General features: G+C 37.3%; 1 protein-coding gene across 1 annotated transcript in view; it reads right to left on the bottom strand.

The window, feature by feature from the left end:
- The window catches only part of fars2 (phenylalanyl-tRNA synthetase 2, mitochondrial), a 107,713-nt gene extending 81,865 nt beyond the window's left edge, over window positions 1–25,848 (bottom strand). Inside the window, exons 1-3 of the mRNA XM_073830869.1 lie at window positions 25,208–25,848; window positions 23,260–23,422; window positions 23,045–23,176 (exon numbers count right to left, since the gene is read on the bottom strand). Of these exons, the coding sequence (XP_073686970.1) occupies window positions 23,045–23,176; window positions 23,260–23,422; window positions 25,208–25,834 (922 nt within the window). The 5' untranslated portion in view covers window positions 25,835–25,848. The remainder of the gene's footprint in view (window positions 1–23,044; window positions 23,177–23,259; window positions 23,423–25,207) is intronic.
- Between the last annotated feature and the right edge of the window lie 117 nt (window positions 25,849–25,965).

A 25,965-nucleotide genomic window follows, 5' to 3' on the forward strand; every position in this document is an offset into this window, starting at 1 on the left:
TTAAAGATTTTTGAAAATCTATTAGCACACAGCTAATTCAATGCTTCTGTAATTCACTATCAGTTTGTCTTAGTTTGTTGCTCTTCTCTGCCTATTATGGTCTTTTTGACTAAAACCAAACTTGGAATAATCTAAAAAGTTAACCTCCAAAATGACCAAATTACCCAATTAGCATTGGGTGCCCAGCGGTGTTTAATCTGCTCTGAAATCCTCTGAACTCCAACACTGACCTGCGCTAAAATCTTGGCTGACAGCGTCCTCATTTATCTCCATCTCATTGGGCCGTCCTCTGGAGCCTTTTTTGTTGTGCCATGCTCATTTTGTCCTCTACTTAGAGGACGATGACAACCAAGTTCCTTTTATAAACCGCAGCAGCAAGTACAGCTAATTATTCATGAGAGGTTGACAATGTGGCTTAACCTCCTCTAAACGCTGGATAAAAACTAAGCCACGTAGAGTTCCACTTTCACAAAAACTTCCTCCGCTGCCATTCGCATTTAATCCTCTCCAAATTAAAGGTTGCTTTCGGCATCGCGTGCATGGCTTGTGCTCCGACGCACGCGGCTAATAATCAATGACGTGGCGTGGTATTATAAAGTGTGCTACCTGTCATAAACAAGGGCTTTTCGTTTGAATACATTTAATTAATAGTTGCACCTCTGTGAGACGCCAGCGAAACCTCATATGGATAAACAGATATATTAGCATGCTTGGTTCATTTACAAACTTATTACATCTCAATTAGCGTGTCTTGGCTGCGCGGGGATGATTGCTCTGTCTGGCTGCTCTCTGGTCCCATTGCAGCAGCTGCCTGGGGACACGAAAGCCCAACACTCACAGTGACATATTCATTCGCATTTCTGTCTTGGAGCTCCGCAGTTAGTCTGTGTCTCCCAAACTCGGAGCTGAAAAAGAGCAGTGAACCAGCCGAATCTAGACTAGGTCACGGTCTCGGTCATGACCTGAGCAACCGGTTCACTTTAAACTCTGAAAATTCTTGCTAAAGCAGTGTGATGGGGAGACATTTGGAGGGATGGAGTATACAGCGTGTTATACAACAGCACTGATGAGTATTGATGCTGATTGCTTGGCACATGTTCAAAGGGTATTGCATTTCTTTTCATGAAAAGGCTACAAAACTCAAAGCAATTTTTACATTGTTAAAAGGCGGTTCTTGAAGGCGTCATCAGATGCCCATTTTCCACAAGTTGATATGATTCTTTAGAAGTCTACAACATACTTTGGTTTAAATTTCTCAATGGTAGTGTAAAAAACTCTTTACCTTGTCAAAATCAGCCCTATTTAGAGCGAGATATTGCGTTGCATGTTCCTTTAAATGCTAATGAGCTCTGCTCGCCCCGCCCCTCTATGTCCTGGAATAATGAGCCGTAATGTTTACTTTAGCCGCATTTAGCCACGTTTAGTGGCAAAACTGGCCGAAAAAGCAAAAAAAAAACCTTATACTCACTTCTGCTGTGGGTGAAGCTGCATCACGAATGATTCGCATGAACATAGAGGCATATGTAAATCGGGATCAGCACTTTCCTTTCAAACAACGAAAGTAATGTTAATCCTCTGCATCTTCAGCGGCTCAGATGTCCGGAGTAAAGACGACTGCTTTTTCATTATTACATCCAACAACAGAACACCTCAATCGCTCAATCAGAGACATTCTTGTCTTCCCCTGCACCTGAGTCACACAATGGCGATCGGAGTCAGACTGTTTCAGCTCGGTGAGGGCAGGTCTAAGGTAAGGTGCTTATGCCAATCAACTATCGTGGGAGTGGCCTCTGTCTGTGTGCCGTCACACCCACAAGAAGCTAAAAATGACCCGTTTTCAAAAGGGGATATTACTTTTGAAGATTAAAAAAAAATACCACTCTGTGGATTTTTATCATTGTAGGGCGGTTGTGCACACAAACTGCCAACACACAATAATGTTCAAACATGTAAAAGTGAGTTTTGCATCCGTTGACCCCTTTAAAGAGATAGTTCACCTAAAATTAGACATTTCTGAACATTTATTAACTTGTTACTTCATCAGATTTGGACAAATGTAGCATTACATCAATTGCTCACCAACAGATCATGTGCAGTGAATGGGTGCCGTCAGAATGAGAGTCCAAACAGCTGATTAAAACATCACAATAATCCACACCACTCCAGTCCATCAATTAACATCTTGAGAAGACAAAAGCTGCATGTTTGTGAAAAACAAATCCATCATTAAAGGGATAGTTCACCCAAAAATGAAAATTTGATGTTTATCTGCTTACCCCCAATGCATCCAAGATGTAGGTGACTTAGTTTCCTCAGAAGAATACAAACGAAGATTTTTTACGAAAACCGGTGCTGTCTGTCAGCCTTATCATGGGTGTGGATGGGCACCAGACCTTTAAAAGTAAACAAAAACATGCACAGACAAATCCAAATTACACCCTGCGACTCGTGACGATACATTGATGTCTTAAGACACGAAACGATCGGTTTTTGAGAGAAACTGAACAGTATTTATATCATTTTTTACCTTTGTTACAACGCCACGTCCATCTCTCCTGAGTAAGCGTTCGGCATCAGTCACGTCACATGAGCACGCGCTCTGTGGTAGAATACGCAAACGCCGGAAGCGATCTGTCGCATGTATACGACACTCATTGTTTACACAGAGCACAGAGATTGTGGGTATAGCGGCTATTCAAAATGGTAAATACTTGCGCTTATCCTGATTGTTTAAACCGATTTAAAGCTAAAAGATTACATTAGTTTGCGCAAACTCATCCGGGACTTTTCACTGATTTCCCCTTACGGCGTTTGCGTATTCTACGCTAGAGCGCGTGCTCATGTGACGTGACTAATGCCAAACTCGTGCACATTACAGATGGACGTGGCTGTGTATCAAAGGTAAAAAATGATATAAATACTGTTCAGTTTCTCTCAAAAACCGATCGTTTCGTGTCTTAAGACATCAATGTATCGTCACGAGTCGCAGGGTGTAATTTGGATTTGTCTGTGCATGTTTTTGGTCTGGTGCCCATCCACACCCATGATAAGGCTGGCAGACAGCACCGGTTTTCATTAAAAATCTTCGTTTGTATTCTTCTGAGGAAACTAAGTCACCTACATCTTGGATGCATTGGGGGTAAGCAGATAAACATCAAATTTTCATTTTTGGGTGAACTATCCCTTTAAGGCAATTTTTACCTGAAAACTCTCACTTTTGGCCAAAACACAAGTTAATAATCCATAATAACATTTCCTCCAGTGAAAAAGTCCATCTCCTTTTGTCTCTCATATCAAAATCCCCCCACATATTTGTTTAAAGGAGTCCTATTGTGCTCTTTTACAAAGTCTTTACTTAGTTTTGGGGGTGCACTAGAACATGCTCTCATGCTTGGTGGTTCGAAAAACGCATTATTTTTCACATAATTTACATTATTACAATAGGCTTCTCCCCAGGCTGGCACAAATGGCTCAGTTAGTTCCGGGTTTGATGAAGGTCCGCCTTTCGAAAAACAAAATGTGTTGTGATTGGTTAGCAGTCCCACTGCGTTGTGATTGGCGAACAGCTAAGACGCCGTTTCAGTCCTGCCACATCCCTTCCCAAAGCAGCAAGTTCCGTGTACAACTGCGCAAGCTGGATTAAAGTGATTCTTACGTTTTAAATATGGATATTTTTCTTACAAAAACTCTTTTTAGGGTTTTATACTTTTTATTATGGAATCGATGCACTTGTTTTGGACTGATGGAGAGAAACACCAGTCTATGCCGTTCTAAAGCTTGGGAGTGCCAGGATAATTTTTAATATAACTCAAATGGCGCGGCTCTGGACGCTGTAGTCCAAAGGAGCCGTTCGTTGTAGTTCTTGAAAAGACATTTTTTTAAAACTAATTATCTCCCTTTGGGGTGAACTTTGAGATTTGTAACTTTGTAGATGTTTTTTATTGCCCTAACATACACAACACACACTGACTAAAATTCAAAAAGTGAAAAATCATAATAGGACCCCTTTAAAGCTGTTTTGGATTGTTTTTGCTTGTTTGATCTGTGCAGATGTCTCTCCTGATTCAGAGATGATGACTTCTTCACTGGAGAAAGCAATATTTTGGATAGTGGACATCTTAATGGTGGTTTACTTGTGGATTATTGTGATGTTTTTATCAGCTGTTTGGACTCTCATTCTCATTTACTGCAGAGGACCCATTGCTAAGCAAGTAATGCTAAATTTCTCCAAATAATCTTGCATGGCCTGAGGGTGAGTAAATTCTCAGCAAATGTTCTTTTTTTGGCTGAACTATTCCTTTAACCTTTAAATGTTGATAATCAACCTCAGGAGGATTTTTTGCAACCTTGTTACCAAAATACCAGTCAAAGGTTTTTGAGCAGTAAGATTTTTAATGTTTTTTTAAATAAATCTCTTCTGTTTACCAAGCCTTTGATCCAAAGTACAGCAAAAACAGTTAAATATTTTTACTGTTAATTTTTTTTTTTGAATATATTTTAAAATTTGGTATAATTAAATATGTATTTATTTTTATTAATTTTCATATAATTTCATACTTTTATTTGCCAAGGATGCTTTAAATTGATCAAAAGTGATGGCAAAGACATTTTTTTAGCAAATCAAAATATATGAATGATTTCTGAAGAATCATATGACTGGAGTAATGATGCTAAAAATTCAGCTTTGAAATCACAGGAATAAATTACATTTTAAAAGTTTAAAAATTTTACTGTTTTTGCTGTACTTACGATCAAAAAAATGCAGGCTTGGTGAGCAGAAGAGACTTTTTAAAAAACATATGTATGGCATACAAATGCAGCTCAAACACTGATTTGTTATTAGCAATAAACATTGCATAAACTAAACTAAATTAAACAGACATGTTTATTGCATTTGGAAGATAAACCAAATTAGAAATACATGAGAACTAACTTCGGAAAAGATTTTTAGTTTAACTGTGATTTGGTATCATATTTAGTATTTAATGTGATTTTACAACAGCAAGAAAAAAGTAGTTACTACAGAAATGTGTTCAAAACTATGGCTACACTCTTAAAAATAAAGGTGCTTTAAAAGGTTCTTCAAGCTATGCCATAGAAGAACCATTTTTGGTTCCACAAAGAACTATTCTTTAAAGAACCATCTCTTTCTTACTTTTTTATAATCTGAAGAACCTTCTTTTGCCACAAAGAACCTTTTGTGAAACAGAAAGGTTCTTCAGATGTTAAAGAGTCTTTATGGAACCATTTAGACAAAAAAGGTTCTTCTATGGCATCGTGAAGCACCTTTATTTTTAAGAGTGTACCATGATAATTTTTTGTTATTACTACACAAAGAAACTAACAAACATGAAACACACACACACACACACACACACACACACACACACACACACACACACACTGGTGTACATGTTTTATGGGGACATTCCATAGGCGTGATGGTTTTTATACTGTACAAACCGTATTTTCTATCGCCCTAACCCTACCCTACACCTAAACCTAGCCCTCACAGGAGACTGTGCAAACTTTTACTTCCTCAAAAAAACTCATTGTGCATGATTTATAAGCCTGTTTCCTCATGGGGACCTGAGAAATGTCCCCACAAGGTCAAAATTTACTGGTATTCCTATCCTTGTGGGGACATTTGGTCCCCACAACGTGATGAATACCAGGTACACACACACACACACACACACACACACACACACACACACACACACACACACACACACACACACACACACACACACACACACACACACACACACATGTTGGGTTTACATGTTTTATGGGGACATTCCATAGGCGTAATGGTTTTTATACTGTACAAACCGTACTTTCTATCGCCCTACACCTACCCTACACCTAAACCTAGCCCTCACAGGAGATTGTGCACACTTTTACTTCATCAAAAAAACTCATTGTGCATGATTTATAAGCCTGTTTCCTCATGGGTACCTGAGAAATGTCCCCACAAGGTCAAAATCTACTGGTATTCCTATCCTTGTGGGGACATTTGGTCCCCACAACGTGATGAATACCAGGTACACACACACACACACACACACACACACACACACACACACACACACACACACACACACACACCAGAATGAGTAACAAGTTTAAAAATTAGGCTGTCACTAACAGGTGCTAATTTGGCATAGTTATTGATAGACTCTCATTGTTTCAAATTGACTCAACTTTACAACTCTACATAGCATATCATAATAAATAAATATACCATGGAAAGAAACACAACTGAACAGTTTCCAAACTCAAACTGAGCAGGGAACCAGGTCACAGTCTAGGACATTTTCTGCTGAACTGGGTGAAAATTCCTGCAAAAGCCATGTGACATTGCATAAAATAGGGCATCACTTTTATAAATACAGCCGTACATCATGAGTCGAATATAAATGTAAAAATATCCATTCACGCACTTGGGTGATTGTTCTGAATTTGAGCACATCAATTTGTGAGTAATCTATCTTGCTTTACTGATTGAAAACTGGTACATGCACTGAACACAATGTATGGTCAACATGACACATGGTGACTCTCCAGCACATCAAGCGATTTTTCTAAATTCATTTTGGCCTTTATTCTGATCAGTATCTTTTATGTCTGAAAAGTTGGAAGGGGCCACAAGGGTGATAAAAGACCCCAATTACAAGACCGTTGATCGAAATTAATTATTATGTATATTAATTAAGTCTCCAGGCTTGTGCAATATAAAATTTATGCTCTCAATCCGTTTGATTTGGCATCTTTGCATTCCATTAGCATCTATTTCCAACAACTTCGATTAATTCTTAATTATCCAGTCATGCATTCATTCTTTCCTCTTTTTGCTTTGTTGTTTCAAATAAAGCACAAGAGATATATTGCACTGCGAGTAGGGAAGGATCCCGCCACAGTAATGACCCCTGACCTTGAATCAGATGAAAACTAGCAGGAAAATATTGTTTATAATGTTTGATATTTAACTTCATCTTAGGGGACTGAAAAAAATATACTCTATGATAATAAAGTTAAGGGCATCTTTTTGTCCATAAACTCAGATTACATGTCGTAAACAATAAATATGCAAAGTCACCACCTGGTCCCATTAATATTAGATGGAGATGTTCTGATGTGAAGGGAATTAACATGTCAGCCCATCTAACTAAGCAGGCAAATGAGTCCGCACCCGTCCCTGAAGCGTTAAAAAACGGGATGCAACAAATTTGTCTAAACGGCTCTCATTAAGCACTGGTTCAATAGAGGAAACTGCGAAAAATCCAAGCATATGGTTGTTCTTGGACTGTTGCTATGATACCAAACTTGCATATTGCTGTAGTAATCGAAGAAATTGCAGTGAGATGGAAATGATTGATTTGCTCAGTCTTCCGTAAGTTCAAACAGTCCCGGCTCATAAATATGCAGCAAAGCCAAATAACCGGATCGATGGCTGTTATAATTATATAGCAGAGCGAGAGTGAAACAATGATATCAAGCAAACAATCAAACACTGAGCGCAATGCTTACAGAATCAACAAATGACTACCTACAGTCATATATATCTATCTAATTCATACATTATGCATTGTCCTCAAACAGTGAGCCTACAAATTCTCTATCAACCAATACAATAGTGTCACTGCAAGGAGCAACCAGTGGGTTCAGATGCAAATGGGAACATAAAATGGCCTTAAACGAGACATTTGCCACAGTTAGATCTCTATTCATAGTATTCACAATTGTGCAGTGTCTACTTGAAGATGTCTGAAGCATGTCATGTTCATCCTGATAATGCACAGATTATACACACCACTTTTACAAGAAATCACATCACAAACCAAAGATGTATTTTAGTCCACACACACACACACACACACACACACACACACACACACACACACACACACACACACACACACACACACACACACACACACACACACACACACACACCTTTCCGCTTGGCATCACTCAGAAAAAAAACCTGTGGTTTCTGTGGTGCCTCAGTGAACCGACACACAAAATGATGCAATTACAAGTTGATGCTAATTAGCACATGGATATGCATAAAGATGTAGAGCATCTACAATAGTAATGAGGTTTTCTCTAACCACAGACAAGCAGCAGTGGTTGCCTTACAGTGTGGCAGCTAAAGCCTAGTGTTTCTCTAATCAGAAAGTTGCTGGCTTGATCCCCGCTAGGCAAGAGCAAGACACTTAACCCAGGGTTGCTTCAGGGGGCTTGTTTCAGTAACAATGCACGCAAGATGCTATGGATAAAAGCATTTTCTAAGTGGCTACCCATGTTTTTAAGACACAAAGCATTGAAAACACACAGTTAATGAAGCTATAAATGGACACATTTTTTTCCAGATTAAAAGTAACACAAGAAAGCTGGAAACTGCAGTAGAACACTCCAATAACTGAGAGCAAGAAAAATCTTTTTCTTTAACTGTAATGGACAAAAACAAAACAAAAATAACCATCCATGTGGACAAAATAAAACAAAACAGTACTGGACATCAACACAAACAAAACCAAAACCAAAAACAAAAACAGGAATTGACATTCAAGTCAACAAAACAAAACTAAAACAAACAAAAACAAAACAGTAATAACCATCCATGTTGACAAAACAAAAGTGAGCAAAACAAAACAGTGATGGACAAGCAAGTGAGCAAAACAAAACAATAATGGACAACCAGGTTAGCAGAGCAAAACAGTAAAGTACATCCAAGTGAACAAAACAATAAACAGTAATGGACGTGTTAACATTAGCATGTTAAGCTGACTTAATGTTAACGTAGCTTATAGCTGAAGAGTCAAATTAGAAAGAATGGCAACAGCTTAGCACAGTAACCTTTTAGCAAGCTAAGCTAACTAGCATAATCAACAAACACAGGCAAGGCCAACTTCAGATGCATTTCTTGAGAACGGTAGTCAATATCAAAAAATCCACAGTTTTTTGGACTAGTCCAAATATCATAAGATCAGTTCGAACTAAATTGGACGAAATTTGTAGGAGGAGTAGCAAAAAAAAAAAATATTTACTTCAATATGGTGGACAGCCACACTGATAGAAAATGACAAATGAGACATCAATCAGTATTGCCATAAGGCAAGGAATGTATTGACAGAGACAAGTTCAATTTGGACAATGTTTTCAAAAGTTATATGCGTTTCTGCAAAAATCCATATTTCTCTGGAACACTAGGTGACGCTTTGTTCAAAATTCTCAGGTACCTCTGGGACATGCTAGTGATGATCTCTACCAATTTTTGTGCCAATATGTCAAAATGGTCAAAAAAATATTGCAATTTATGACAAATTTCAATATGGCGGCCCAAAATCAGTATCCCCAAATTCAACATGATGCAAAGAACCCACAAACTCCAAGATGATTTTCTGACAACCTGTTCAAAAGTTATAAGCAAAAACATCAATTTTACAGTTCTCATGACCTGTAGGTGGTGCTACTCCTAAATTTGGCATGGACCTTCAGATCATAGTTCTGATGAAGCACACCAATATTTGTTTAAACTGTTCAAAGTTTGGCCAAGATACAGCCTCTGAACCAATTTCTGAACAACCTCGTTAAGTTCACTACATCATACCTTTTGAACAAATATAAATAAAAAAATATTTTCAGCCATTTCTGTGCAGCTCAGTCCAGAAAAAACTGAATGAGTAGCTGCAAAAAAAGAGTCTTAATGTAAGACATTTTTCTAGAGCAAAAGGTTAAAAAGTTATAACCACTTCAATGTGGAATATTTAAACTGGTAGAGTCCTAGAGTAGGTCCTAGAGACTCCAAAATTGGTCAGATTACTATTCACGACCATCACTACAAGTGTGCCAAATTACATAATTTTCCTATGTTCCTTTGATAGGGCTGCCATAGACTCCCATAATAATGAACTATTGGATAAAATAGTGGCTATTCAGGGCTTGGCCAACACATATATACTATAAAGCATATATAAGGATGTGCACAGGTTTTACTTCAAAACAAGTGACATAAATGCTGGCATTGCTCCATCGTAAACTATTGTGTTGTACAACAGAACTTAAGATTGTGGGAAAACCCTGTGCCTTTCCTTGAGTATAGAGGCACTGTGAATCCACTGATTCAGCTTTTTAGCCACACTATCAACTATTTTTTCAACCTCTGAGAGCCTTCCAAAGGAGTTTATCAATAGTGTACTAGCAAGCGTCTATGTTCCCATCCTGTCCTACTGACAATACTCTTTCCAGGTTCCTTGAAAGCATCTCTGACAATTGCTTTCTTTCTGAAAGGCGCTCTCTCTCTTCCCCAAGAGTGCTGCTGATCAGTTACAAGGATGAAGATGGCCTCAGGTGGGCAGGGTGCCAGTCGTTAGCACACCTGTTTGTCATTCCAGCAGCATCGGCGCCATTGATTGCTGAGTCAGGCAGAGCCGTAGCCGTGTATTCGCCGCGCTAACATGTGCAGCTCCCACACACACCCACTCAAACATGGAGCATAGAGTTCAAGACACACATAGCAACCGTGAAGCGACGCGATACACGGTTTGACACTCAAAAGACACTAGAAATGATGCTATTCAGATTCATGCAGATTACTGCTTTGACCCTTCATATTACAGCGCTTATATGTCCTGATTACATAAAACAACTTCTTAAAGTGATAGCTCACCCCAAAAAAAAAAAAAAAAAAAAATTGCTCTACTAAATCATGCTTTTACCTTTACTTTGTTTCAAACTCATTATTTTTTTCTTCAGCCGAATTTGATAAACATTTCAACTGTTTTGTCCAAATTATAAAAGGCAATGAGGTTCCAAACATTTAAGCTCGAGAAAGGACATAAAGGTTGTATGAAACTTATTCATAAGACATTGATTAACTCACATAAACAGCACAGGTAAAAACACATTTGCAGAAACAACCATGCCATTTTAGATTGCTTCTACAAGCCTAGTGTTCATTTCAGCTGAAAACGACAGTGAATTTTATGTATAGCTACGTTTTTGTTGGAGTTTTGCAAAAATGTAGGCAAATGCACATTTTTGTAATGAGCCTAGGTTGCCAAAAACCATGACATGCAGAAAATTGCAGGGACACTTGTATCTGCTGATTTAAAAGATAAAACATATTTGACTTGCCTAAAAATAAGCCATCCCTAAAGTACAATGACAAGAGTATGTCATTTGATGAATGCAAAACCCCTGTTTTTTCTGCTGAACGATCTGTTCCCTGTGACCACAAGCTGTTGCATACAAAACAGCCACATGCATATTACATAACACACATCCGCACAACCGGTCCGAGTGAGATGAACTTGATTATCCAGGCTGAAATTGAACATGCTACATATCACAAGCAGCTGTGGGTGCTTGTCTAAATGGGATGTAATTTAGTCCACATTACACAATGCAAGCCTTAGGCGCTACGGCAAAGCCTTCATTTCAGTAAATAGGCCGGAGAAATACATAACCCGACGAGGGAAACATAGATCTCATTCACTCATTTCTGCTTCTTCATTGCCTTTTTTCCCTCTCTGTCCTTTCGATGACTCTATCCGCTAAAGTGTCCAGGACTATTTGTCCCCCTCTCTCGGGTGTGATGGCTGAGACGGAACAGTGCACAAGCAAATGTTTGCACTAACAGTGCAAACCCGAGAGACCAGACGTGCAGGAGGCAACTGTGACCGAGTATGTGTGTTTGCCTTTTAAAAGGAACAGAAATGAAAGGGGGAATGTATGAATGTACGATAGATAGAACGACAGAATGATAGAACGTTAGATAGATAGATAGATTTCATTTGCGCATTAAATCGCACCGACTGTTGTCACATTCTCACCAAGCTGCTGGGCGATGGTCTTGTAGCCCATTCCAGCCTTGTGTAGGTCTACAATCTTGACATCCTTGGACAGCTCTTTGGTCTTGGCCAGAGTTTGGACTTTGATTGATTGCTTCTGTGGACAGGTGTCTTTTATACAGGTAAAAAGCTGAGATTAGGAGCACTCCCTTTAAGAGAGTACTCCTAATCTCAGTTTGTTACCTGTATAAAAGACACCTGGAAGCCAGAAATCTTGCTGATTGATAGAGGATCAAATACTTATTTCACTCATTAAAATACAAATCAATTTATAACTTTTTTGAAATGTGTTTTTCTGATATATAGATATAGAATTATAGATAGAACGATAGATAGATAGATAGATAGAACAATAGATGGATGGAACAACAGAATGATAGATAGATAGATAGATAGATAGATAGATAGATAGATAGATAGATAGATAGATAGATAGATAGATAGATAGATAGATAGATAGATAGATAGATAGATAGATAGATAGATAGATAGATAGATAGATAGATAGATACAATATGAGAGAAACAACTGATAGAAGAAAGAACAAAAGCTAGACCTATAGATTTTTTTTTTTTTTAAATAGCTTTATTGTACTGCACAAACTGTTTGTGGTCATAACAATAGGTTTGATTTCCTTTATGTATAATATTTTCTAGTTTTCGGTGTGAAATATCACCTGAACATTTCTTTGTGAGTTTCACACATTTATTTTGCCCTGTACTACATTATACCCATTGTCTAACTTGCTACTGCTTTTGTAATACAAAGGTACGTTATTTATCAGGCCAGGGAAGCACTAAAAGACACAGCAACTGAGAAAGACAAAGGGTGAGGGAGATCTAGAGGAAGCCGAGTCTGACTGAAGGAAGGCTGACTGATTAAAAAACTGCCAGCTCGTCAAAAACAAAGCATCCTGACAGAAGCCCTGTAATGAGGCCAAAGACACATGTGCGTATGAAAGAGAGAGCTTTAAGCCGAGCCGGTCACAACTGGCACATGATTTATTCAGTGCAGGAGGGCGGGGGGTATTGAGGATTAAGACTAAGATTGAAAGCGCCACCTGAACCAGAAAGAGAGCTCAGCTGGTACCTTCCCCACCTACCAGCCGCCCCCTGCTCCCCTGCCGTCCCAGAGGCCCCAGGGCGTGTGACTTGAAGGGCCGTTAATTGTCACCAAACACGGCTTTAATCACATTCCCCGGGCCCCCCGCCCTCTAGGGCGTGACTAAACCTCGACCACGCCGCTGACGCGTGCCGTCATTAACACCGGGTCCCATATGCTGCGGACGGTCCCGCCGAGTCCCACAGGGCTCTGTCCTGGGCCCGCTGCAGAATTGATGCGTCCGGGGATTACACGCCGCGCTCTAATGAATAACTAAGTGGATCTAGCGCCAAACCCGTGCCGCACCGTTACCCCTCCTCCCCTTTCATTAGCGAAGCTCCGCCCCCAAACCAAACACACCACCTCTGGCACACTTATGCCACGCTTAGCATATGGCGGTCACGCTCAGAGCCGAATAAATAACCTTTCGACTTCCCAGGACGCCCCGTTCCTGCTTTCTCTCCTCCCCGTCTCACCCGTCCCCATACCCCCGCCGGCCGCCACACGTTTAATGTTGTCTTGCTGGCAGATTTTTATTGTCCTACCGCTCTGAAGAGAAAAGAGGGAATGTGTGAGTGCGGATGGGTGTGTGTGAAATAAGGGGGGTGCGAGAAGACTGAATGAGAAGTTGCCATAGCAACGGAGCCACACTGCTCTGCCGCAGTGAAGAAAGGCAGAAAGAGAGAGTTGGAAGAGTGAAAATGAGAATGGAGGGGGGAGCGAAGGAGAACAGCGGAGAGGATTTGACAGAATCCCTGCAGTCCGGTGAGGAACCAAGGAGAGGGCTGGGACATCGAAAGAAGTCAAAGAGGAGACTGAGTGCGAGCGAGTTTGTGTTTGCGCACGTATGACGACAGTCGATGCAGAGGAGGGTCAGTTTGTCAGCAGTTGTGGAAAAACTCCAGCAGTTAGGGGGAAAAAAACTCCCTTTCCTTACACCTTCAGTTTTTCTGTCTTTTTCGACGAGAATGATAGCGCTGAATGTCATTGCCGGTTGTTCGCGTCAATTCGTAACATCGCCAGGGGGAGAATGAGAAAAGTTACACTTGGTCACTTTGTTGCATTTTGACTGTTCTGATAACAGTCCAATAAACACAATTATAATCAGACATTACCATTATTTATACAACAGTTCTTTGTGGTCTTTGAATCTGATTGGCTGATCGGAGTGTGATATTAGAGCCATATCAGGACTCCAACAGCTGTTTCACAGTTTGTAATCGTATCACTTCGCTTGCAGTACTTCCTACAGCGAGTGTCATGGCGGACGCCTAAATCCAGTATCGTTTTATAAATGTTACTGTTTTTGTGTCACGGAATGGTTATTAGGTGAGAATGTACTTGTTTATAGTTCAAATATGCTGTTTGTTAATAAAAATATAGTCTATTTTAAAATTGGCTTAGACATTTTTGGACATGAGAGCTTCTGATTGTTTAGATTAGATAGAACGATAGAACGATAGATGGATGGATGGATGGATGGATGGACAGATGGATGGATGGAACGACAGATAGATTGAACGATAGGTAGATACGACAGAACAATAGATAGATTGATAGACAGATAGAACGACAGATAGATAGAACGACAGATTGAACGATAGAACAGAGCGAAAGAATGATAGATAGATAGATCTAGAACAAAAGCTAGAACAATACATTTCTTTTTTAATTGTACTCCACAAAATCCAGTATTGTTTTATAAATGTTACTGTTTTTGTGTCACAGAATGTAGTTGTAAAAATGTACTTGTTCATAGTTCACATATATGCTGTTTGTTAATAAAGATAACACCTTTTTTCAAATTTGCGTAGAAGTTTTTGGACATGAGAGCTCTGTATTTTCAGCGGCCGTTCTGCACTCATGAAACCGCACAAGAGTGCCTCACCTTGGCCAGATCTTCTGGAATTTACCGCTGGCTCTGACGTCTCTGTAGTGGTTACACATGAGATATAATTTGTTTTGGCCGAATCTAATGCACCTGGATGTTTGGGTAACATAGACATGGATGAAGAAAGCACAATCCTAACATGAGTCGCAATATGGGGATAAACAGATCGAACAAAATTTTGCTGCTGGCATTAGCGCCATTATGGACGCTAATACCTGCATATATCATGGGAACAGTGGATTGGTTTTATATCAGTATTGCAGAGACATATTTATGTGGCCAAGTGTAAATGAGATGTGCATACGCAATCGGACAGCAATCTTATTCCACAGAAAAATATGTTTGTGTTTGTAATCTTTCATTAAAATGTAGTAACTCATTCCACCTCTGAAACACCTTTTTTTTTTTTTTTAATATATATGCACCTTTCAAACCCTCCTTTACAACCACCTGTCATATAAAGGCCAATTTTCATGATCTAATATATCTGCAATGGCTAAGTTCAAGCCTAATTCAAAATTCTTTTCCTCAGTGAACAGGCTGTATTCTCACAAAAAAAGGTACAAATGCTCTTACTAGGATGGTAACCTTTCAAAAGGTACAATACATGTACATATTAGTACCTAAATTACTGCCTTTTAAAAGGGTACCACCTAAGTGACAGCTTTTGTACTTTTTCCTGAGAGTTACACTCAAAAATATGACACATTAAGGAAGTAAAATGGCCGTGAATGTAGTGTAAAATTCTGGTTTTAATTTTGGTCAGAAAGTGCTGGGAAAAAAAAAAGAAATGTGATGATAAAAATATATATAAAATTAATTATAATAAAAATGTTATATTTATAAATACACAATATAAAATATTTCAGATAACAGTAAAGTAATAAAGTGGCATATATATATATATATATATATATATATATATATATATATATATATATATATATAGTATAGCTCAAAATAATACAACATTATATATGAATAATGTGAATAGGTTGACCCACTCTTAAATGTTTTATAGACAACTAGTTGTATTGATATAAATGTGACCCTGGACCAAAAAAAAAAAAAAAAAAATAGTAATAAGGGTCAATTTTTATACATCACCTGAAATAAATAAGAATACATAAGCTTTCCATTGAGGTATCATTTATTTGGCCGAGATGTTTTTGGGACAGAATATCCAGAATATCACTCATATATATTCAGATATATATTCAATATTCAGAATATCTACTGTAACAGAATAATCCTTTATATCTGCTTATGAGCAAACAAATGTAAGATTATTCTATATATATAAAAAAAAAAAAACATTAATATATAACAATTTTATTAGTAGATATGGTTTGTAAGGATAAGACAATATTTTTCCAAGATACAATTATTTGAAAATCTGGAATCTGAGAGTGCAAAAAAATCTAAATACTTGCCTAAAGAAAATCGCCTTTAATGTTGTCCAAATGAACTTCTTAGCAATGCATATTACTAATCAAAAATTAAATTTTGATATATTTACGGTAGGACATTTACTAAATGGAACATGATCTTTACTATATCCTAATGATTTTGGGCATAAAAGAAAAATTACAATGTATTTTTGTCTATTGCTACAAATATATCCATGCTACTTAAGAACGGTTTTGTGGTCCAGGGTCAAAAATATCACATTAATAATTGACTCTATATATGTTTGGGGTTTGGTGTCCCTCATTTCGAATTCTAATGAAAAGTACCTAACACTACCACGGTTTTTAGACATGGTGCAATAGTAATACCATGTTTTTTATACATGTACCCTTTACAAACATGTACATGATCATTCTGGACCAAGGAATAAATCACACAGAATATCAGAATATCATCTATGGCAACAGTACTTAGTACTTAGACACTTCCTGCAGCTTCTGACAGATATTCAGTTAATAAGCCATTTTATTTGACACAAACTGTGTGGGTTTGTCGAAATTCATTATAATGGCTTCTACAGTACGATGAAAACTTTGATTAAACAAGCCCCGTAACCTAGACAGGAAGGAGCGGTTTGCCTAAACGCTGCTAGAATGACACCCGTCTGAGCAGCAAAGCCTTGAGGAGGGGAGCAAGGCCTGCTGACAGCTGTCTGGAGACAGGGCTTTGCTTACCCAGTTGTGAATATGCATTGCCACTCGAGTGGGTGTACACAGGGATAAAGCAGTGATTGAGTACAACCAGACAGAACAGGAAGAGAGACGCACCCTCGGTAATCTGTACTCCTGTCAGGCACAGCACTGCGAAAGACACAAACTTTCTACTAAAGTCCAATCAAAGCAGGATTACAGGTGCCCTTGCTGTGGAAATCAATTTTTATATTATCATTCCAGACTCAAATTTTCATAAAAACGAAAGCACAGCTTCAAAACAACTACTGAATTTGATATTGGTCATTCATTCGGTCTACAATCAGCCTTAGTGACCTCTTTTCATCCGCACAGAAGATAAAAACCACGTACGAAGATGTGAGGACCATAAATAGAAAGCTCTTTACAAGAAATGCTATGTTTCCGCGCTGCCAAAACAATGCAGGGGAGCATGAGCCTTCCAGTACACCAGAAGAGACGGAAGCTGGACCGTGAGTGGTTTCAAAGAGAGAGAGAGATGATGGGAAGAGTGGAATGGAGAATAAAAAAATAAAGTGAGAGAGAGAGAGAGACTGGGGCTCTTAAGGACTTGCCTTCAGCTTTCAATTATTGATGGATTCAAAATGCCAGAACACACAAGAGGACCTAAAGATAAATGCAGAAAAATATTCTTTGTCAGGGAGGGGCCATCTACTGAATACACCGACTGGAATTACATGAATAAGAATATTCCAGTGTTAATTTGGCCATATTCTGATTATGCATGCATAATCCAACTGCAATAATCCTATTAAACAAATTTTCAGATTACAAGAAGTCTAAATAAAACATTCAACATTTCTGCATTAGTCTGAATTTTGAGTCATGTGAACACTTTATTTTGAATATTCATTTATATATGTGACCCTGGACCACAAAACCACAGGCATTAATTAGCACAGGCATATTTGTAGCAATAGCCACAAATTATTGATCTTTATTTTAAAATTATGATTATTAAGATATTTTGTAAATTTCCTACCGTAAATATATCAAAATGTAATTTTTGATTAGTAATATGCATTGCTAAGAACATTATTTGGACAGCTTTAAAGGCAATTTTTAAATTTTTTATTTTTTTTTGCACCCTCAGATTCCAGATTTTCAAATAATTGTATTACGGCCAAATATTGTCCTATCCTACAAAACAACAAAACAACAAACTATACATCAATGGAAATATTATTTATTCAGTTTTCAGATGATAAATAAATCTTATAAAAAAAAAAAAAAAAAATGAAAAAATACCCTTATGATTGGTTTTGTGGCCCAGGGTCTGTTTTTTTTTTTTTTTTTTTATAATAATAATAATAATATATAATATTTTATATGTTTGTTTTCTCTTTTTACTACTGTTTAAAAGTTTGAGGTCAGTATGATTTTTTGTTTCTCAAAATCTTATCTGCTCACCAAGGCTGCATTTATTTAATAACAAATATAGTAAAAATTGTAATTTTGTGAAATATTATTACAATTTAAAATAACTGTTTTCTATATGAATATGTTGTAAAATGTAACTTATTCCTAAATTTTCAGCATCATTATTCAAGTCTTCAGATTTTGAAAAAAGTTGAAAAAAGTTATGCTGAATAATATTTTTCATGATTGTTTTGATGAATAAAAATGAATCTTTTGTTACATTATACGTCTTTACTATTATTTTTCAATTTTTTAATTTATAATTATTAGTAAATTACCATGCAAAATAAATCAAATGAAGAAGACGCAAAAAGCCAAATTTGCATATAGAATGCATTTTTAGAATAAAGATGGACCTTACTTGTAAATATCAAAACATTAAGTCAAATGTTACATGTTGAGTGCAAAATCACAGTGAGAAAAAAGCGATCACTCGCCATTGAGTGGCACTGTCGTTAATTGGCCGTTACATGTTCCACATGTCGACGTGCAGACGGCGGGGGACGCTGTGCTGTTTAACACAGACAGGATCGATGAAGAGAGCAGATGAGATTGAAGAATTAAGTGGCAGTGAGGAGTGAGATGACTGGGCCAGTGGAGAGGGAGGGCCGGTCATACGGCTCCATCCCAGGGGAGGAAAACCATGTCTCTGCAGTCATGCGTGTCCTTCCCCTCCCCCTTGACTGGTGCGCTTGGATCTCCCTTGCATGGGACTATCCCATTCACTTTATGAGGGCTGGTTGCCTCACACAGAACTGCACAACACCGCCATCTACTGGCAGAGGCAGAACGCCATTCTTTACAACTCGAAGGTGTGGCCATTGCTATCCAGGCTCTCTTAGAGTGGCTGGAAAACCTTCTAACCAGCTTAATTTTTATGCATCTCACACACACTATGTGAAGGCTGTTTTGGGTTTCCCATTTTGACCAGCATCTCATGCATCCTTTGCTGATATGGAAAGCCCAGAATGCCTTGTGACAAGCTCATCTGATAATGGTCGGAGTCCAGGGAAATGCTAAATATAAGCATATTTTATTTATGGATAGTTCACCAACAGGCTAATATCAGACTCGAATGCAAAAACCACAAACAGTCTTCAAGTTTCTGTGACATGCAGTATTCACTCGTGTATAAATCTGACTCTTAACAACACTCACAATTAATATAAAAATTTTAATTCATTAAAAAATATATTTATGAATTTATATAATGGTTACAGACTGTTATGATGCAGTTGTTTTCGCTACAAAAGAAAAAAAAAATCTGTATAACCATGTGGTAATGTCTATTTTGGAAAATCCAGTGGAAAAAAGTTCTTAATGTCATTTGATTACTTGCTCTTTTTATTTGGAACTTAAAGAAGACTAAAAGACAAGATCAGTCACCCAAATCAATAAAACTAATATTGTAACACAAATAGCTCAACTTCTAAATTCTAAAAACAAGTTATTCCTCATCCTTGACTTTGGGATGTGGGTCTGTATTTCAGTATTTTATATTTTAACTTTAAGCTATAGAGCCCATTTTTGCCACATAAGGGCTTTGGTAATTCATTATAATTATGTATGCATTTTCATAAAAAGCCATAATTATACTGTTGAGGTCGAAAGTTTACATACACCTTGCAGATTCTGCAAAATGTGAATTATTTTACCAAAATAAGAAGGCTCATACAAATTGCATGTTATTTTTTATTTAGTACGGACCTGAACAAGATATTTCATCTAAAAGACATTTACATATAGTGCACAAGACAAAATAATAGTTGAATTTTGAAAACTGACCCTGTACAAAAGTTCACATAAGATTTATCTTTTTACACTGAGGACAACTGAGGGACTCATTTGAAACTATTACAGAAAGTTCAAATGCTCACTGATGCTCCAGCAGGAAATACGATGCATTAAGAGCTGGGGGGTGAAAACTTTTAAAATAAAAAAAATCAGGGTAATTTTAACTTATTTTGTCTTCTGGGAAACGTGTAAGTATCTTCCATAGCTTTTGAAGGGCAGTACTAAATGAAAATAATATAATATTTAGGCAAAATAAGAAAAATGTACACATTCTGTTCAAAAATTTTCACTCCCCGGCTCTTAATGCATTGTGTTTCCTTCTGGAGCATCAGTGAGCGTTTGACCTTTCTGTAATAGTTGCATATGAGTCCCTCAGTTGTCCTCAGTGTGAAAAGATGGATCTCAAAACGATACAGTCATTGTTGGAAAGAATTTGTTGGAAGGAAAAACCAAAGAATTTGTGGGACCTGAAAGATTTTTCTGAAGAACAGCAGGACTCATGAGCAACTATCACTAAACAAACAAACAGCTGTGAATCATTCAAGTAACAACACAGTATTAAGAATCAAGTTTATTTAAACTTTTGAATGGGCTGATTTTTTTAAATTCAGCTATTATTTTCTTTTGTGGACTAAATGTAAACATCTTCAATGTGAAATATCTTATTCAGGTCAGTACTAAATAAAAAAATAACATGTATATTTTTGTCAAATATTTAACATTTTGCAGATTCTGCAAGGTGTATGTAAACTTTCGACCTCAACTGTATATGGGATACTAAGTCAAAATTATAAGACAATTATGACAAAAATAGAAAATATGACATAAAAAGTCATTGATGACAAAAAGATGTAAAATGAAAAGTAAAAATTTGGAATAAAAAAAGTTTGGAATAAAAAGGTTCAATTCTGAGAAAAAAATGCAATTATTTTTTGTCACAAAACATGTTAGATTTTGTCATTTCGTCACATTAATTATCAGAAAAAGTTGATATAATGACATCTAAAAAATCATCAGAAGTCAAAATGAGAAAATAATAAGGTAATAAAACTGACATACTAATTCATAATCACAAGATAAATTTGCATTCTGAATTAAAAATCATGACTTAATATGTAAATCTTACCTTTATTATCTCATAATTATGACTTATAATACTGACTTTTCAGGTCATAATTATGACTGTGCCATAGTTTCGACATTTTATGCCATTTATGCCAAAGCATTTTTTTTAATGTCAGGGAAATGGGCTGCCATATCAACCTCATGGAGAACATCTGCAGGGTGGCCAGGTTTTCACAACAAAACCCAGCCAATTCCTACTCAAAACTAGCCCAATTAGTAAAAATCACATTCCAGGGGTTAAAATACATATGTTTTGGTGGGGTTCCCCTAGTAAAATTTGCATTCCAGAAGCAAAATATCACATTACTGGTGTCACTTCAACCCACAGACATTAAAAACAACGGTGCCATAGAATGCATTGATACAATATTTTAAATTGTTCTCTGATATCTACATAGAAGGTATATGGCATAAGAAAGGGCAAAAACTCTCCAGAAACGGTTTTACAAGTAATTTTACAAACCTAGGATTTGTCCCTAGAATGAAATGGTCTGTTATTGCCTTATTTGGAAGGTTCATGAATAATAATGATGAGCTCTGCTCTGATTGGCTGTTTCACAGAGCGGCTCATTTAGCTCTCACACAGCAGGAAGGAAACACATGGAGGAAAATGTGTGATTTGTGATTGCATGTGCTCTGTGTAAAGTTATACTACAGCGGCAGTACTTAGCACATTTGACAAGTTTAGATGCTGTCAGCAGTGATCAGGATCTGTAAATCGTTCGTCATCGTCCGCGCAGTCATCTCTCCTTACTCTGTTTATGTGGTAAGTGAAATCTTATGTACTACAATGTAACAGGCTATCGCTTGCAAGAAGCTAACCATGTCCCTTTAGTGTCTCGCCTTATTTTATTAGAATGCGTTATTTGTTTTCCGTGCCTTTCTGAGTACAGACACCAACCCATCCCTGCACTTAACATCCCCTGCACAACCTGGAACATACCATTTATTTCCGTGATCTGCCATTTTCGCTATTGTCCTCACTTTGTTTTTCACAATAGCCTACCTGCAGAACTTTTAATGATTGGGCTATGCAAATGCTGGGGGCGTGACTATTAATGATTGTGACTATAATGTCATGGTCTGTGTTATGTTAGAATTGGCCTCTTTTTCAGTGGTCTTTTGCAAACACCAGATTTATATAAGAAGGAGAAAACGATGGTGTTTAAGACTCACGGTATGTCATGTCCATCTACACAACTGTTATTATTCAACTATGCCAAGGTAAATACAGTTTTCCATTCTATGGCACCTTTAAAGTAACCCAATTTTGGGGGAAAAACACAGACTTGGCAACACTAATCTCATGTTTAAATAACTTGAAACCATTTCGCCTACAGCAGTGCAAATATGTCTATCATGACGGCTACATTTTTACCATTGCACATGTTTGGGGTCAATAATTCGAGAGGTTCCTTGTTATTGCTTGCTGTCTAATGGTGCGTTTGCACTGACAGCAATTAAATGCATGTCTGCATCTCGACGGACTGTTGTTTTCTAATAGCTGACTGCTGTCTCGAACTTTATCACAAGATGAATCGTGACAGCTACCATATCTGAACTCTCATTGGTGGTTGTGAATCTGCTCACTGGAAATGTGTAACTCTCCTCAACTTTCTGTTTGATGTTTATGACTCAGCAGTTCTTATTTTGAATAATCATTGCTTCTGTAGACAGTGTTTGTATCAGTGCACCTGAACGGACCAGCTCCTGTTCCATCACCCCACAGCCCAGCACTTCCAACCATTCGCCCTGAAAGCGCACCTCCATCTCGAAGGAGGGATGTGTGAAAGGGAAGTAGCAGTCCACCCAGCGGATCTCCAAATCTGCAAGACAGAAACAAGCAGATGGAGCAGAGCTGGACAGAGGAAGTGAGGAAAAACAAGTGCGAACATCACAGGATTGCTACCTTCCCCAAAAAGGTGTCGCACGAGGCGCGTGAGAGCCCGTTTCAGATCGAACTCCACCAGTTTGACAGCCTCCAGCGTGTGCGTCTCCTGTTTCTGAGGCGTGCGGCGGCCACCGCTCTCAAACAAAGACAGCTCTTCACCGTTCTCCACTCGAGCGAACAGCTATCAGAAAGAGAAATGGTGAAAACAAATGTGTATATTTAACCACACTCAGAAAGATTATGTTAAGATTTCATCATGACTTCTCTGACGCTTGTCCTTAAACAGCCTCCTTATTATAGTCTGGATGCTTTAAATAAACTGCTTTTTCTACACAGATAAGTAGGGGGTTCTGACAGGTATGAACTATAGATGTGACGTTTCTATGCTTTAATACTTTCTTTTATCTCAGTTCCAATGAAAAATCAACAACACAACTAAATATGTAATTCAGCAAATTGAAATAAATTTAAGTCTTAAAACCCAGCTAAAAGGTCATCACCCAACAGTTTTTTTTTTTCTGGCAAATGGCCAAAAAGCAGTAGTAGTGGTAGCAGTATTTATTAACATTATTAATATTAACACATTAACTCTCATAATGAATAAAAACAAAACTTTATAGTATTTTTGCATTCATTATTCAAAAGAATCATTATATTGTAAACTTATTATATAAGTATATTGTATCAGCAACTTCTCATTAACGAGAAAATGCGATGATGAACGAGAATGAAATGTTACCTTGTTGTTACCATGTTATTACTGCATCTACCCCTTTTTTATTAAAAAAACAATTCTTTAAAATTACACATAAACCTTTGAATTTATAACTCATGATTTCTCAAAAACAGTCAAAATTTATGAAACCTAAATTTTTTTTAACAAAACAACATCAAAACAACTTAAATATTACTCTGAAATTATCAAGTAAGATACATTTATTTTATTTGCACAAACTTTCAGTTTTATAGGAAAAAAATGATTAATTTTCATTCTGCAGTGGTTCGTCAACAGGTGTACATACGTATGTTTATCAACAAAATTCAGCCCCAAAAGGTTGAGAGATATGAGGAAAATGCTAAATTTTATTTTATTTTACATTCAAATTTTATATATATATATATATATATGCAATGTGTTTTTTTTTTAATTGTATTTTTTATTTTTTTTATTTTTTTTGCATATCTATTCTGGGTCAAAAAGGACCCGAATGCATTAGAAGGTTAATATAATAATATATTACTATGCTACTATGTTAATGCTCCAACAGAAAATAATTTGATCAAATCTGAATATATAAATGAAAATTTATAGAGGTAAATTAGAATATATTTTTATAAACCTGAATATATAAATGTAAATCAGAATATGTAGGTGTGAGTCTGAATATATGGGAGTAAATCAGAACATAAAGATAAAAATATTAATATATAAATTTAAAACATAAATATACAGAAATGAATCAGAATATACAGTTTTAAGTCAGAATATATAAACGTAAATAGCGAATATGTAGTTATAATTCTGAATATATATAAATATAAATGGAAATATATATTATATATTAATATCATTTTAATAATTTATTAGTATTAGTTAAACAACAATCTGTAATTTGAGGGTGAAAAAAAAAAAAAGAAAAAAAAAATCGCCTTTAAAGTTGTCCAAATGAAGTTCTTCACAACACATATTACTAATTCAAAATTAAATTTGATACAGTATATTTACGGTCGGAAATGTAAAAAATATCTTCATTGAACATGATTTTTTCTTAATATCCTATTGATTTTTGGCGTAAAAGAGAAATCGATCATTTTGACCCATATAATGTATGTTTGGCCTGTGCTACTTAAGGCTGGTCCAGAGTCACAAATATAGTGAATTTCCACGTTTTTTGTTTTGTTTTGTCACATTTCAAATTTCTTTTAGCCAGACTCTCCTCTTGTCCATTAAAGTCACAACTCTAACCTCATGGTTTGAGAAAAGCCGCACTCCCTCCATCTGATGGAAGACAGGATAGTGGTTGGAGTCGATCTCATCTCGTCTATACACATCTCCAGCCAGCAGGAAACAGTCCAGACCTGAACGCACCAGCTCCTTCTGGTGGGCGGAGGTGTGGGCCCGCAGCATGTGTGAGCGGTTCAGGTAGTAATTGTCTCCTTTTTTCCTGCTGGGATGGTCTGGAGGAATGAGCAGACTGTCGAAGTTCTGCTCCACCGTCACCACCGGCCTGAGATTGTCATGTACGGAGAAGATGGGGTTTCCTGTGCGTCCGATGTAGGAGCGGTAGAAATGGTCTTTGATGCGTTCTTTAATAAGCCACAGGGGGTGGTGCGGCCGGTTGTGAAGCTGGCAGCCAACTTTGGACAAGATTTTAGCTGTCACATTGGTCATGTCATCTCGTGGGTAGACATGGCTGAAAACTTCTATTGAGTTTTCACTAATTCGTGTCTGAGAAGCAGAGCCGTCCGTCGACAGCCCCCGACAAGGGTGGAGTTTGTGGGACACGGCGAGAGAACCGGTCCATTGGCAGTTAGCTGGCCAGTGACGAACTATGTGTTTGAGGAGAGTCTGGGAAATATTGAAAAACGTCATAGCCGCTGGTCCATGAGTCTGGAAGAAAAGAGAAAAACTTTAGTTCTCTAAACTCTCAATTGTGTTCGAAGTGAATAATAAACAGTGCTAATTAGATCAATCAGAGTTCATCAGTAGGCCCACATTATTTC

The sequence above is a fragment of the Garra rufa genome, chromosome 24 (genome assembly GCF_049309525.1).
Source record: "Garra rufa chromosome 24, GarRuf1.0, whole genome shotgun sequence".
Classification (NCBI taxonomy): Eukaryota; Metazoa; Chordata; class Actinopteri; order Cypriniformes; family Cyprinidae; genus Garra; species Garra rufa.